Source organism: Felis catus, chromosome A1, assembly GCF_018350175.1.
Source record: "Felis catus isolate Fca126 chromosome A1, F.catus_Fca126_mat1.0, whole genome shotgun sequence".
In the NCBI taxonomy this organism is placed as follows: domain Eukaryota; kingdom Metazoa; phylum Chordata; class Mammalia; order Carnivora; family Felidae; genus Felis; species Felis catus.
Window position 1 is genome coordinate 144309514 of NC_058368.1, and position 15100 is coordinate 144324613.

At 34.6% G+C, this 15100-nt stretch overlaps 1 protein-coding gene across 9 annotated transcripts in view; it reads left to right on the forward strand.

Moving 5' to 3' along the window:
- MSH3 (mutS homolog 3) overlaps nucleotides 1–15100 on the forward strand; it is a 187929-nt gene that overhangs the window by 97686 nt on the left and 75143 nt on the right. For all 9 annotated transcript variants that reach the window (XM_045062647.1, XM_045062646.1, XM_003981121.6 and 6 more), the window contains 2 exons: nucleotides 9475–9662; nucleotides 10396–10564. In XM_045062647.1, the coding sequence (XP_044918582.1) occupies nucleotides 9475–9662; nucleotides 10396–10564 (357 nt within the window). The remainder of the gene's footprint in view (nucleotides 1–9474; nucleotides 9663–10395; nucleotides 10565–15100) is intronic.

Sequence of the window (15100 nt, forward strand, 5' to 3'; positions counted from 1 at the left end):
ACTGATGGTCGCCAGAGGGGAGGTGGGGTTGGGTGGGTGGGTGAAACAGATGATGGAGATTAAGGAGTACACTTGTGATGAACACCAGGTATTGTGTGTAAGTGTTGAGTCACTGAATTGTGTACTTGAAGTACACTGGTAGTACACTGTATATTGACTAGCTGGAGTTTAAATAAAAACTTAAAAAAAAAATGGAATATTACACAATGGAATATTACTCAGCCGTAAAAAAGTATGAGATCTTGCCATTTGCAACAACATCGGTGGACCTAGAGGATTTTATGCTATGTGAAATAAGTCAGACTGAGAAAAATAAAATGAATAAACAAAAAAGCATAATCAGACATGTAAATACAGAGAACAAACTGATGGTTGCCAGAAGGAAGGAGGTGGAGAGATGGGCAAAATGGATAAAGGGGAGTGGGAGGTACATGCTTTCTGTTACTGAATGAATAAATCATGAGAATAAAAGGCGCTGTACAGGGAATATAGTCAATGATATTGTAATGACATTGTAAGGTCACTTGTGGGAGCATACTTTTGTTGTGGGAGCAAAAAAAAACACTGATGAAATTGAAGATGACACAAAAGAAATGGAAAGACATTCCGTGCTCCAATATTTGGAAGAACAAATATTACTGATACTGCCCAAAGCAATCTACAGCTTTAATGCAATCCCTATCAAAATACCAACAACTTTTTTCACAAAACTAGAACAAGTAATCCTAAAATTTGTATGGAATCTCAAAAGACACCAAATAGCTAAAGCAGCCTTAAAAAAGAAAAAGCTAGAGGCATCACATTTCCAGACTTCAAGTTATATTACAAAGGGGTAGTAATTAAAGCAGTGTGGTACTGGCACAAAAATAGACATGTAGATCAATAGAATAGAGTAGAAAATCCAGAAGTAACCCATAATTTGGTCAATTAATGTTTGACACAACAGGAAAGAATATCCAATGGGAAAAAGACAATCTCTTCAACAAATGGTGTTGGTTAAACTGGACACTGACGTGCAAAAGAATGAATCTGTACCACTTTCTTACACCATACACGAAAATAAATTGAAAATTGATTAGAGACCTAAATGTGAGACCTGAAACCATAAAAATCCTAGCTACACAGGCAATAACTTCTCTGACATCGGCTGTAGCAGCTTCTTTCTAAATATGTCTCCTAAGGCCAGGGAGATCAAAGCAAAAATAAACAGTTGGGACCATATCAAAATAAAAAGCTTCTGTACGGTGAAGGAAACAATCAACAAAAGTAAAAGGCAGCCAACAGAATGGGAGAAGATATTTGCAAATGACATACTGATAAAGGGTTAGTATCCATAATATGTAAAGAACTTATACAGCTCAACACCTAAAAAACAAATAATCCAATTCAAAAATGGGCAAAAGACATGAACAGACATTTCTCCAAAGAAGACATCCAGATGGCCAACAGACAAATGAAAAGGTGGTCATCATCACTTATCACAACTGAAAACTACAGTAAGATATCACCACACACCTGTCAGAATGGATAAAATCAACAACATAAGAAACAAAAGGTATTGGTGAGGATGTGGAGAAAAAGAAACCCTCTTGCACTGTTGGTAGCAATGCAAACTACTATAGCTAGTGTGGGAAAACAGTATGGAGGTTCCTCAAAAAGTTAAAAATAGAATTACCTTATAATCCAGCAATCACACTACTGGGTATTTACCCAAAGAGTACAGGAACACTAATTCAAAGGGATACATGCACCTTAACATTTATAGCAGCATTATTTATAATAGTCCAGATATGGAAGCAGCCCAACTGTCTGTCAATTGATGAATGGATAAAGAGACTGTGGTATAGGGGCTCCTAGGTGGCTCAGTCGGTTAAATGTCCTACTCTTGATTGCAGTTCAGGTCATGATCTTGAGGTTCAAGAGATAAGACCCACGTCAGGCTAGCCTGCTTGGAAGTCCATCTCTGCCCCACCCCCTCAAAATAAATAAACATTAAAAATAAAGATGTGAGATACATATATATATATATATATACATATATATATATATACACACACACATACATATATATATACACATATATATATACACATATACATATATATAGTGGAATATTATTCAGCCGTAAAAAAGGAATGAAATCTTGCCATTTTGCAATGACATGGATAGAGGTAAAGATTATAATGTAAGTGAAATAAGTGAGAAAGACAAATACCATATGATTTCACTCATGTGAAATTTAAGAAACAAAACAAACAAGAAGAGGGAAAAAATAGTTGAGAGAGACAAATAAAGAAACAGACTCTTAACTATAGAGAACAAACTGATGGTTACCAGATGGAAGGTGGGTAGGGGGATGGGTTAAATAAGTGAGGGGTTTAAGGAGTGCACTTGTCATCATGAACACCACGTGATGTATTGTTGAATCATTATATTGTACACCTGAAACTAATAGTCTTTTAAATATACTGGCATTAAAACAAAAAATTAATGAGAAATGAGAAATTTTCCACACTTAGGGAAATCATTTACCTTCAAAATATGTCTAAAAATAGTTATATTTATAATTGGTAATAAACTTTCTATAGTGTTTTACCTTTTGTTAAATTCATTCACATACATTAGACCCTTTGTCCCTTGTAAAAACTTTACGAAATTGATGAGGGGATACTGTGTTTTTTACCTTCTTACTAATGGAAGGCTATATATACTGCTATCTTTACGTAATGCTACCACAGCTTGCATTACCTTGTATAAATGATGATTCTGAGAAGAGAGTTAGTAGCGTGTTAGTAAATGACAGCTAGTATTTAAACCAGGGTCTTTGGGTTTTTAGTGGGTACACTTTCGGACATTACCATTTTTGATGTAGTAGTTACTACCATTGCATTTTTTTTTTTAGTTATCCCTACATAAGCCATCTTTATTTTCCGCCCCGATGTAAATCCTTGCCAATGTAATAATTTTTTGTAGGATAATTTTTATGTGCCCACATTTTAGTTGTGACCAATTTTTCATTAGTCTTTACTTTTTTTAGTCCTTTCCCCCACAAAGTTTTACTGGAACGATATGTGCTGCTTCTGAGAATACTTGCAGTGCCCAAGAGGACTTATGTAACTGTTCCATATGCTTCAGCTAAATTTGAAAACAAAGAACAAACCAGAATTGGGAAATACTAATCCCCAGGAAAAAATGCCCGAGTTGGTTATGGGGTCAGTAGAGTCTGTTGTACCATTACTTGGTACACTTGTGTTGTGGTTTTGCTGGCAGTGGCAGAGGTTGTCCTGATACATTACTCCCCCGTTATCCGCCGTCAACAGCAGGCCAGAAGCAGATCGTCCTTCTGACGTTTCGTCAGTTGTATAGCCTAGCACTATGTCACAGTGCTTCATTTTATCACGTGGGCATTATATCATCTCACACCATGACAAGAAAGGTGAGTGGAGTCCGATGTATTTTGACAGAGAGACCATATTCATATAACTTTTATTACAGTATATTAAAAATGTCTTATTTTATTGTGCATCTCTTACTGTGCCTAATTTATCAATTAAACTTTATCATAGGTATGTACATAGGAAAGACAGTACATATGAGATTAGGTACTTACTATCTGTGATTTCAGATACCAGTGGGGATCTTGGAATATATCTCTTGTAGATAAGGGGGGAACTACTGTAGTTGAAAATTTTATGGTTGACATTTTGAGGTTAGAGTGGATGTCAAACCATTTGTTATGTTGCATCATTGGTCCAGTGCCTGACAATCAGAGCATATTACTACCCTTCATCAAGCAACAGATCTCCAAGCACCTTGCCTTCACTGTTTGAAAGGATTCACTGACAGTTGTTAAAGATTTTTGTTTTTCTCGAGAAAAAATAGGGACAAAGCTGAGAAAATTGTTACTTGCTAATTAAAAGAGCTGAGTCAAGGGGAGCCTGGGTGTCTCCATCTATTGAGTGTCTGACTCTTGATTTTGGCTAAGCTCATGATCTCAAATTTGAGTCCCACATGCATCAGGCTCTGCACTGACAGTGGGGAGACTGCTTGGGATTCTCTCCCTCTCTCTGCCCCCCCCCCAAGTACATAGATAGACTTAAAAAATATATACTAATATATCATATATATCATATATAATATCATATATATATATATATAAATGAGCTGAGTCAAAGAATCCAGGGCATCAAGACGGAAGCATCTTTCCATGCTACTGTGATTTCTATTCTTTGTTTCCTCTCTTTAAACTTTGATGTTTGCATTTCATGAGGTTTGTGTATTTACAAAAGTTTAAAAAACTCTGATAAAAGTCAGAGTCTAATTCTGTTTTTAAATTGAGATATAATTAACATAGCATTGTATTACTTTCAGGTTTATCACATTATAAATGGCTTGATATGTGTATATATTGAGAAGTGATCACCACAATAATTCTAACTAACATCCATCACCACTTGTAGTTACAAAGTTGTCTTCTTCTTATGATGAGAACTTTTAAGATCTACTCTCTTGGCCACTTTCAAACATACGATACAGTATTATTAACTATAGTTACCGTGTTATACATTATATCTCCAGGACTTAATTTATTTTATAATTGGAAGTTTGTACCTTTTGATCATCTCCACTCATTTCATCCACCTGCCTTCCATGCACCACCTCTGGCAACCACAGATCTATTTTTTGTATCTATGGATTTGCCTTTTTAAAAAACTTCACATAAACTTATATGGTATCGAATCAAATTCATTTTAAAAGTAACCAAGAATGACTTTTGTTTTAGAGTTTCAAACTAGACTTCAGTGAAGGAACTTATGACTCACTCAGAGGTTGTTCGTTGTTGCTGTTTTAATGTTTGCACAAGAGCGTGCCCAAAGATTGATTTGAAAAGTGAGAATTAGAAATGACTTGGTAACAGACCAACTTTAGTAAGCCTAAATGCTTCAAACCAATTTTTTATAGATTAGTTAGCTGGCTCTTGGAACACACCATCAAACACATGTCTGTTCTTTATCATTAGATTACTCTAAATAAACTTCTGCTGTATGCACCAAATGGTGAGTGATATCCTGGGTACAGACTGTGCCAATTATGTAAAATTCATAAAATGGTTAGGAACACTGTTTGGATGTTGTGGAAGTGGTGAGCCTAGGCCATATGGCTGTGTGGAAAGTGCCATGGAATAGTCACAAATAGGTATTTTCATATTGATATTAGGGGATACCAAGTGGGCCGGCCCTGAAACAAAATAAACATTTCTTTTGATAGTAAAATTTCAAATCCAAATCTTAGATAATGGTGCTAGTCTTAGAAACCCATATTAACTGTGCTTAAGACCTGTTTTGTAAGAAAATGATACATAACTGCTAAGGTTAGTGAATACATTTAAAGGATTATAGCACTTAGTAAATGTTAGAGGAGAGTGTTTCCAGAATTTTGTAGGCGAGAATGGTTTCTTGGCCAGGCTGGTATAAGCCTACAGCCACCTTTCAGTATGGAACTTAGGCTGGAGTTCTTACAGTCTCATGATGACCTGTTTCCACACTTATGATGTGTTCTAAAGCTCTTCCACAGGGAAATTTGCTGCTGGAAATGGGATTGAATATGAGTGACTCCAGGGGCAACTACTTCACTCTTATCCTCAGCTTTCTGGCAGTTCTACTGAGGTGTTTTGTTTAAGAACCTGGAGAACTGGGGCGCCTGGGTGGCGCAGTCAGTTAAGCATTGGACTTTGGCCCCAGGTCATGATCTTGTGGTTTGTGAGTTTGAGCCCCGCGTCTGGCCCTGTGCTGACAGCTCAGAGCCTGGAGCCTGCTTTGTATTCTATGTCTCCCTCTCTCTTTGCCCCTCCCCTTCTCGCATTCTGTCTGTATTTCTTTCTTAAAAATAAACATTAAAAAAAATAAGAAGAAACTGGAGAACAACCTGCCTTGGGCACTTAAAACTTGATTGCAAAGTACTTTTGGTTGTCAATTTGCTTCTGTTGCTGATTTACACTTTATATCTAAGGGTGAAAAATCAATCCCTTCTAGTCTCTCAAATTACAAAAGTTACAAGAGATTATTATTCAAAAATTGTATTGAAAATGTTTACTTTTAGTTCTTCACTTTTGTTAGAATGTATCTATTTAATAATTAACTATAATAGTATTGGCCAGAATACGTCTAGGCTCCACATTACAAGAATCCAGCTTCCTATGTGTATCTTTCCCATCATACAGTGGCCTATCTGAGGAAGAGATGCTTTATGATACACTTTGGATTCAGTTGTTATTCACTTGGGCCTAACTTCTTATTTTTTTGCATAATTTGCCTCATTCCTTTTAGTTTAAAATTCTTTCCAAATATGTTGTGTGCATTAATTCATTTTATGCATATTACCTATTATGTATACTTACAATTAACCCTAAATCATCCTCTCATCTCAAGATACTTATTTCCATCACATATTTTGTTTCATTTTCTTAAACTTTCTGACCTGATTCACCCTAGACTAGTTGCCCTGTATACTAGTTGTATAGCTATAGTTCATTTCCCTTGAATTGAATCTTCTGTTCAGTCTTTCTGTATTCCATGTCTTCCTCTTGGTTTATTTCTTTCTTCTGATGGAGTACATTCTCTAGAAGCATCCTGGAGAAACGGTATTGGAAATACAGTTGACCCCTGAACAATGAGGGAATTAAGGGCATCAATCCCTGTACAGTTGAAAATCCATGTGTAACTTTTGACCCCCCCCCAGCACTTAACTACTAATAGCCTACTTTTGATCTGAAGCTTTAATGACATTTGATTAACACTATGTTTTGTATATGTACATTATATACTGTATTATTACATTGAGGTAAGCTAGAGATGTGAAGAAAATCATAATGTTTAGAAAATTTCTTTTAAGAGAGAAAACACATTTACAGTACTATAGTATTTATCCAAAAGAATTTGTGTAGAAGTAGACCTATACGTTTCCAACCTGTGTTGTTCGAGTTAACAGTAAATGTTTTGAGATATTGATGTCTGGAAATGACCTTTTTTTCTACTCACATTTGATTGGTAGTTTTACTGGGTATAAAATTCTAGGCTATACATTACTTGGTGTGATTTTTTTTTCTCCCCTTCTAAAAATTTTCTTTTTTTCCCAAGTGTTATAAAATTTCATGTTGATTTTCCATGATTTAGTTCTATTTTCAACCATTATATTGAGCCCTTCAATCTGGCAACCAAGTTCTGGGAAATTGTCCTGAATTATTTTTTGGTTCTTTCTTTTTTGCAACTATTTTATTTTAATTGATTGAATTCCATTCTTGGAATGTTCCTTTAGGAAAAAAAAATAGTATCCTGTTCTTGTTTCATGTTTGCATAATTCTCTAATTAACTGAGTGTATTGGTTGTTTTTTTTTTTAGACATTTTCTTCTATTTATTTATGCTGTGTATATCTATGTAAGTAGAAGAAAATGAATGTCTTAAAAAATTTATTTGTTGATTTATTGTTTGGTTTTTTTCATTTCACATTAGAATTTTTTATCTGATGTCTAATCATTTTTAAAGAGTGGAGGGCTAAAATGCTGATAGGAAGTGCTCTGTAGTTGAATATGGTTTGCAAAATACGAGGTGAACTGTACAGTATACTAGCTGATCCATTTATGGGGAGAACTCCTGCTTTAGTATCTTCAGAGTTTTCATCTTGGGCTCATGAGATTCTCCAGGGTCTTTTCTAGCCTTCTAAATGGCTAACAGTGTTCTGGGAGCTAGAAGGGGACAACTGGGAATCTCAGCATTCAGTTTGCAACTGTTTTCTTAATCCCTTGCTTTTGGTGGTACTGTCATCCTTCCCTGTGCTTGAAGATGGCTCAAATATCCTATGTTTTCCCTTCTCGAGAGGATAAAACTAGTCTTTTGTCGGGTAGGAGAATGGTCGTTGCTCAGTGGTGTGGAGACGAATAGAGTATTGAGGGATAATTGCTTCTTAATTCATTTTCAAACAGTCATTTTCAACCCACCCCCAGCTTCCTCTTCCAAAGATAATTTGTGCCACCAGTTCCTCAGAATTTTAGGATTCTTGGTGTAACTTAAGTTAGGTCCTAGCTTACCTCACATCTACCTTAAGATTCTAGTATCATGAATCTTCTAAATCAGTGACCACTTGTCCATTTACTTTATAGCTTCTAAGTTGTTGTTGCTGGTGTCTTTTCTTCTAGTTATTTTTGAGGTTTTATGTCTTTTTAAACAACCTTTGACTGTGGTTTCAAGATAGAGTGAAATGAGATACACATGTTCATCTTATTCTCTTTATCAGAAGCTCCAAAAGTAAAAATTATTCATGTTCATGTTAAAAAATTGTCAGTGTGTACAGGAGTATAAGATAAAGTGTAAAAACTTTTCCTCTACTTTCCCCTGCATACACACTACCCAGGGGTAACTAAAGTAAGTTAACAAGTGTACCCTCCAGAAATTTTTTTGTTTATATTTTTATTTATATAGAATAATGCATGTAGTATAATCAAAAGTGAAATTTTACTGTATAAATACATATGTGGTATATAGTATAAACATATACAATGTTTGTTTAATATGTTGAAATTAGGGAGTTCCATATTGATGTGTACATTAATATGTACAGATGTCTTAATTTTTTAACTGTTTAACAGTATTATATTGTATGAGTTTTTCCTAATAAAATCTCATTTGTTAGATACTTGTTTCTTATTCATCTTTTTAATATTATTACCAACAGTGCTACTATAAATATTCAGAGCCACATATCTTTTTCACTTCTTGTTATAGTTTTAGTTTAATTGTTAAAAGTGGAATTTAGTCAAACAATCCTCCTTAAAGAGGATATGCCTCTGCTAATGGTATATCAAAGTGTCTTTCTTTATATCCTGTGTGACTCATCTCTTATCAGCCTTTTAAATCTTTGGCATTCTGATAAGTGACAAATCCTATCTTGTCATTTTAATTTGCTTGTTCTAATTTTATGTGAGGTTAATCAAGTGCTTATTGGACATTCCTTTTTTATGAGCTGCATATTCAGTTCATTTAGCCATTATTCTTTGGATTATTCCTTTTCCAGGTCGATTTGTAAGAGCTTATTATTCTAGGGATAGTTTTGCCCTTTATCATATGTCTTGCAGATATTTCCCCAGGATTGTCCTTTATATTTTTGACATTGTTTATTGTATTATTTTTGCTATATGGTCAATATATTTTAAAATGAGAAAATATTGAGCAAATATTGGCTTTACTATCCCTCACCCACATTGTTTCCTTGAGAGCTTTAAAATGTTATAAAGTATTTAAACTATTGATTTAACATTTGGAAGGTATCAGCAGTATTTTATTTCAATTAACTAGTTTATAGAGTAAATTAAAATTTTCTTATATTCTAACTTTAAAAAGACTATTAATTAAAAGACCACTAATTAAACATCATGTTCATATATCTTGTATTATTTAGCTAAAAAATATTTCTATTTTCAGTGTTCTACACAAGAGTTCTTCTTGATTGTCAAAACCCTGTATCACCTGAAGTCAGAATTTCAAGCATTAATACCTGCTGTTAATTCCCACGTTCGGTCAGACTTGCTCCAGACATTTATTTTAGAAATTCCTGAACTCCTCAGTCCAGTGGAGCGTTTCTTAAAGCTACTTAATGAACAAGCTGCCAAGTAAGTAGTAGATTCGTAGATTATTGTCACTGCTGAAAACAAAGAACTCATGTATTTGCCCTTTGGTGAATGGATTCCTAAGCTTCCCTAGCAGTAATGGTAGGAATTGCCTGTGAAATTAGAAATGTTATTGGATGCTAAAGGCTGTCAATTACAGCTGGAAGTAACCCTCTGCCATCTAAAACTTAGTTCATTATTTAGGACAATACAGTACTTCTCTAGGTATTGGATGATGAAAAGATAAAGTCCAGGCAGAGCAACTGGTAGCATTTATTAATTTAAAATTGGGTGGCAAATGGCATCTTACACTCATTTGCTAGATATCCAGTGGTCTGCCTTATATTTAGAAATTACAGAAGCAAAGTTATCCTTTAAGAGGTAGTCATTTCATAGTTCATCCCACAAAGAACTCTGTATCGGGGGGGGGGGGGGGAAGACAGTATTTTCATTTGTGCTTATTTTCTGAATAGGCAAACAAAAAAAATTTCATTTTATCTCTCACACCATGGAAATCATGAACTTGCAAAATGAAAATGTCTTTAGGATAATTTTGTCTATCTTCAAAGAAATTAAGAAACCTACCTGTAAATACTTAGTGGCAGAACTGGGATTAGAGCCTCGTTTCCTGGCTCCCAACCCTTTGGTCTTTTATCATGCTGTGAAAAATAATTGATGATCGGTATAAGTAGTATGCTTCAATATATATATTTGCTTTTTTTTTTCCATTTTTTAGAAGTGGGGATAAAACAGAATTATTCAAAGATCTTTCTGACTTCCCTTTAATAAAAAAGAGGAAGGATGAAATTCAAGAAGTTACTCACAGGATCCAAATACATTTGCAAGATATACGAAAAATACTAAAAAATCCTTCTGCACAGTATGTGACAGTATCAGGACAGGAGGTAATGTCAGACATAATTTTATTTTGCATTAGTTTATCTCAGGTAGAAAAGCTACTTTAAAATGTGAACAAAAATCCGAGGACAGGATGAAAGTTTGTTTTGTTTAGTTTTCATATTTTTTCTTTTGTTCCTTGGAAATAAGATGTAATGCCTTGTTCTGATAAGAATGATTTTAGTAACAATATTTTGTGTTTATTTACTTTAGTCCCCTGGTGAAATCATGCAACGTAATGTTACATGTATTTTAATATTATTTCCTGAAATGTATTATAGAAAACCATGATTATTGTAAATAGTAATTTAGAGGATTCATTTACCCTAAATCCAGGAGAGAGAAGTTAGTCTTTGATGTCTGGCCAGCAGATAATGAAATGATATGAAGAGAACCACCTGTGTTGATTGGATCATAGTGATTAAAAGGCAGGGTTTCCTTCTGATGTTAGTATAGCTGCTAAAAAACAAAAAGAAAAAAAAAGAAACAAAACTATAGTGAAAACCTACAGTTAGTGAGTCTTCCATAAGATTATGTAAGTGCCGTTTAGAATGTATTTTGGTTGTTTTTTTTTTTGGCATGTGTACCACTGTTTAAAGTTTGGTTTTATAAATATCTGAGTGAGAACCAGGAAGAAGTATGCCTTTTAAATGTAGTTGTATCCTTCGGTCTTACTCTGAGTCTTAAGGCATGCTACTTCTATATCTTATGTTTAATAGATATAAAGATTCTAACTGAGGGAATTTGAGAAATCCTACTTTGTTAAGATAGCGAATTAGGAAATGTGTGAATAATTTCCAGAGCATGAACATTTTATTCAGAATTTTTAAAAACAGGTATTTTTCTAGTAGGGAAGACCTTAATTTCAAATAAAATTTTTAAATATTTGCATTCCTTTACATATTTAGTGAGAAGAATGTTGATTTGTATGATCATTTGAAATAAGAAATCCTACAGTAAATCATAATCTTTACTGAAACGTTTATTAATCTTGTGCCATTTAATAGACCATTGATTAAGTCGGCCTGTCTTTTGGACTAAAATTAAATCTTTTGGACTCAGGCAGACATTTTGCAGTATATTCCACATAGAACTCCATATAACAGAAAAATAATTTGACAATCTTTATACTTGGTTGCCCTCCCATAACCAAATATTTAATTGCGTCACTTGGTTTCACTATGCAATCAAGACCTTGCAAAGTAACATATGACCTTACCACCACTATTCTGAGCTATTGTTGACAATGAGATGATCAAAACTGTTTAATAACATTAATAAAAGATAGGTAGTAGAAAAGTGGTGACCTGGTGTTACAGTGGGGAAAAGCTGTGTGTGTAAGTGCCCCTTCCCCCACTTACATGCTCTGTGACCACAGCAGAATCACCTGTGTCCATGAGACTACTTTAAAAACCAGTTGAATTAAAATACATGAAAAGTGCTTTTTAATTCTAAAGCACCATGTAAATGTTCTTCATATACTACTACTACTACTAATATAGTTACCATTTATCAAGCACTTGTTCAGAATGGTGCTAAATGCTGTACATGTATTATTTAACCCTTATAATAACACAAAAAGGGGCTATTGTCATTTTGCAGCAAAGAAAACTGAGGTTTGGAGTAGTTAGTAGGTAAGTTACCCGAGTCAGAAGCCCAGTCCTGCCTGACTCCAGTCTTTCTACCATGTCCTTATTTCACTTTACTCACAAATATTAACATTTTATTTTATAAAACCCAGACATCTTAGAGCTCATAATACACAAACTAAAATAAAGCTTAAGTCTTGGGAGGACAGTCCTGTATCCAGTTGGCAGTTTTACAGTGAAAATGGGGAAAACTGATCAGGAATTCATAAGCAATAGTAGACTAGTATGTTTTGTTTTGTTTTGTTTTTTATATCAGTGTGGTAATGAAGTTTAAGAAAAAGCACAGTATGGAGATGAAGTAATTGGATTACAAATAATTAGGGAGATACAAATTATCTTATTCTTTACTTAACCTTCAGGTTAAGGTGATGAGTTTGAGGCAAGAAATTTCTTAGTTATTAACTGTGGGATGGATTCTTAATGGTTTTTAAAAAAAGTACAGAATTTTAATAGTACATCAGTACAGAATCACTTTTATAACATTTTTTGAGAATTAGTGATTCTATTCAAACACCAAATGAATTCTAGATTTTCAGCATTGTTATCAAATTCTGTTTTAAAAACTTACAATTATTCAGAAATACTTAAAGTACAGAGAACTGACTCTGTCAAATATGATTACCTCTGAGAAATGAAAGAGGATAGCAGGAAAGTCCTTAATTTATATATGCTCTTCTTTTATACCCTTCTCTTCTAAAATTTTATTCTGTACATATAACATGTGTAATAATTTTTAAAAAACCTGTTTTAGCAGCCCCATGTAGTGCATGGATTTTGTTATTATTGGTAAAAATAAGTAGATTGTCAAGCCAGTATTAACTTTTGAGAACATTCATTTTTCACCTCTGTTTCCAGTTTGTATGTACTTATTAGAATACTATAAGCCTTACTGACTATGTGCATTATTATCTCTGACTCTGATAGTATTTGTAAGAAAATAATGAAAGCAGAAACTTAGTTCACTGCTTCTATGATAGTCTTTCTCATATTTTAGATATACAGAGAATCATCTTTTTTTTTAATGTTTATTTATTTATTTGAAAGAGACAGAGAGACCAGAGACAGAGTGTACGCATGTGCGAGTGGGCGAGAGGCAGAGAGAGAGGGAGAGAGAATCCCAAGCAGGCAGGGCTTGATCCCACAACCATGAGATCATGACCTGAACCAAAATCAAGAGTCAGATAACTAACTGAGCCACGCAGGTGCCCCTAGAGAATTATCTTTTAATCTTGAATCAAATATGGAATGGATATGGGGTGATATTTAGATTTGGAGTAGTACTGGTAAGTATTATTCCTAGGGGAAAGGGAAGAAACATTAGGCAGAAATCTTTAGGAAAAACATTAGTTCACAACATGCAGCATATCCAGATTCTGCTTGGTATGTTTAAGATATGAAAAGCATTCTCCATTAAATCTTACTTCTAAATAAAAAAAAAATATTTGAAGATTCTTGAGGAGAAGAAAGAAAAGGGGGATAGTAGGAATGGGTTAAGTGTGGTATTGAAGAAAACAGAGAGCAGTTTCTGGAGTGAATTAAGCAAACTTAGCCATGATGCCAGCCCAGTGATATGACAGACTGTAGTTAATGGTATCTGACATTTAAGCAACAAAGAATTGGATCCTAGGAGTATGAGAGAAAGTGCTAGAACAAATCATGGCACACTTTGCATCACCACCTAAGAAACAGGGACTGTAGAGCAGGGAAAGTGGCTGTGAGAATACTCTAAGCTTTCTGAAATATTTGTTAATTTCCAATTTTAGATGGTTTCCATTTTTGTAGCAATAAAATTCTTAAAAGGCCTGTCTGCTCATTCTTAGAATATTTGTAGAAGGAAACAGAGAGAAACTTTCCTATTCCTTAGGTAGTATAGAAGAGAACAAAAACCTGCTAGTCTGTTTTTGGAGAAACCCCAGCTGAGAAGAAGAGGACATATAGGACCAGCACCAACTTGAGGAAGTAATCCCAGGGGTGTAACAAGCAGAAGGTCTATGTGGGCTTTTCCAACTCTGACCCTGTTTTCCATCCAGTATTGGCTCTGCATTTGGCTTCTTTGAGGATATGTAGTCCTTAGAGTAGACCCTTGATACTTACAGATTGAACCATATGGTGCACACTATTCCCAGCATGCTTCAAAGGGCCATGACTAGTAGCAAGGCACAGATATGAATCCGGTGCCCCATGTTGCCCTGTTATGGCAAATTACTTAAGTAAGCCAGCCTCCCTGATTGCCCAGTGAGACAGTTTTAACTAATTTTCAAAATTTCTGCCTTCCTTTCCTTAGTAACTCTAGTCGAGCTCTGTGTTAGTTATTACGGTTCTAGATGTATTCTTCCCAAGTATTAGTGAGCCACTGTGGTCCTGCATTTTGCAGTTTACTGCAGGCATAGCTCTTCCCAGAATTATTTTATAAAAGGATCAATATACCTTCTTGTTGGGCATTTAACAATAATACTTAGGCAGTTTTTTTAGCATAATCTTAAAGCCCTTTTATCTTTCTTGTCAATGATATTTATTTTGTGGGTTTTTTCCTCAGTTACTTTTTGTAGCCGAAGGCTAGTTTTTAGACTCTTCACTCTTAATTGTTTAACTGGGTGTAGCAGGTTTGAAATTGTATTGTCTCCATATAAGAAGGCCCCATTAGTTGCGAAATTTTTTCTCAGAATGAAAATTCTTAAAATTAACCAATAATTTCTATATTATTTTTTTAAGCAGAATCGTTTTTTTTTAATGTTTATTTACTTATTTTGAGAGAGAGAGTGTGCACGAGCAAGGGAGAGAGAGAGAAAAGGAGAGAGAGAATCCCAAGCAGGCTGTACGCTGTCAGCACAGAGCCCTATGTGGGGCTTGAACTCATGAACCGTGAGAGCATGACCTGAGCTGAAACCAAGAGTC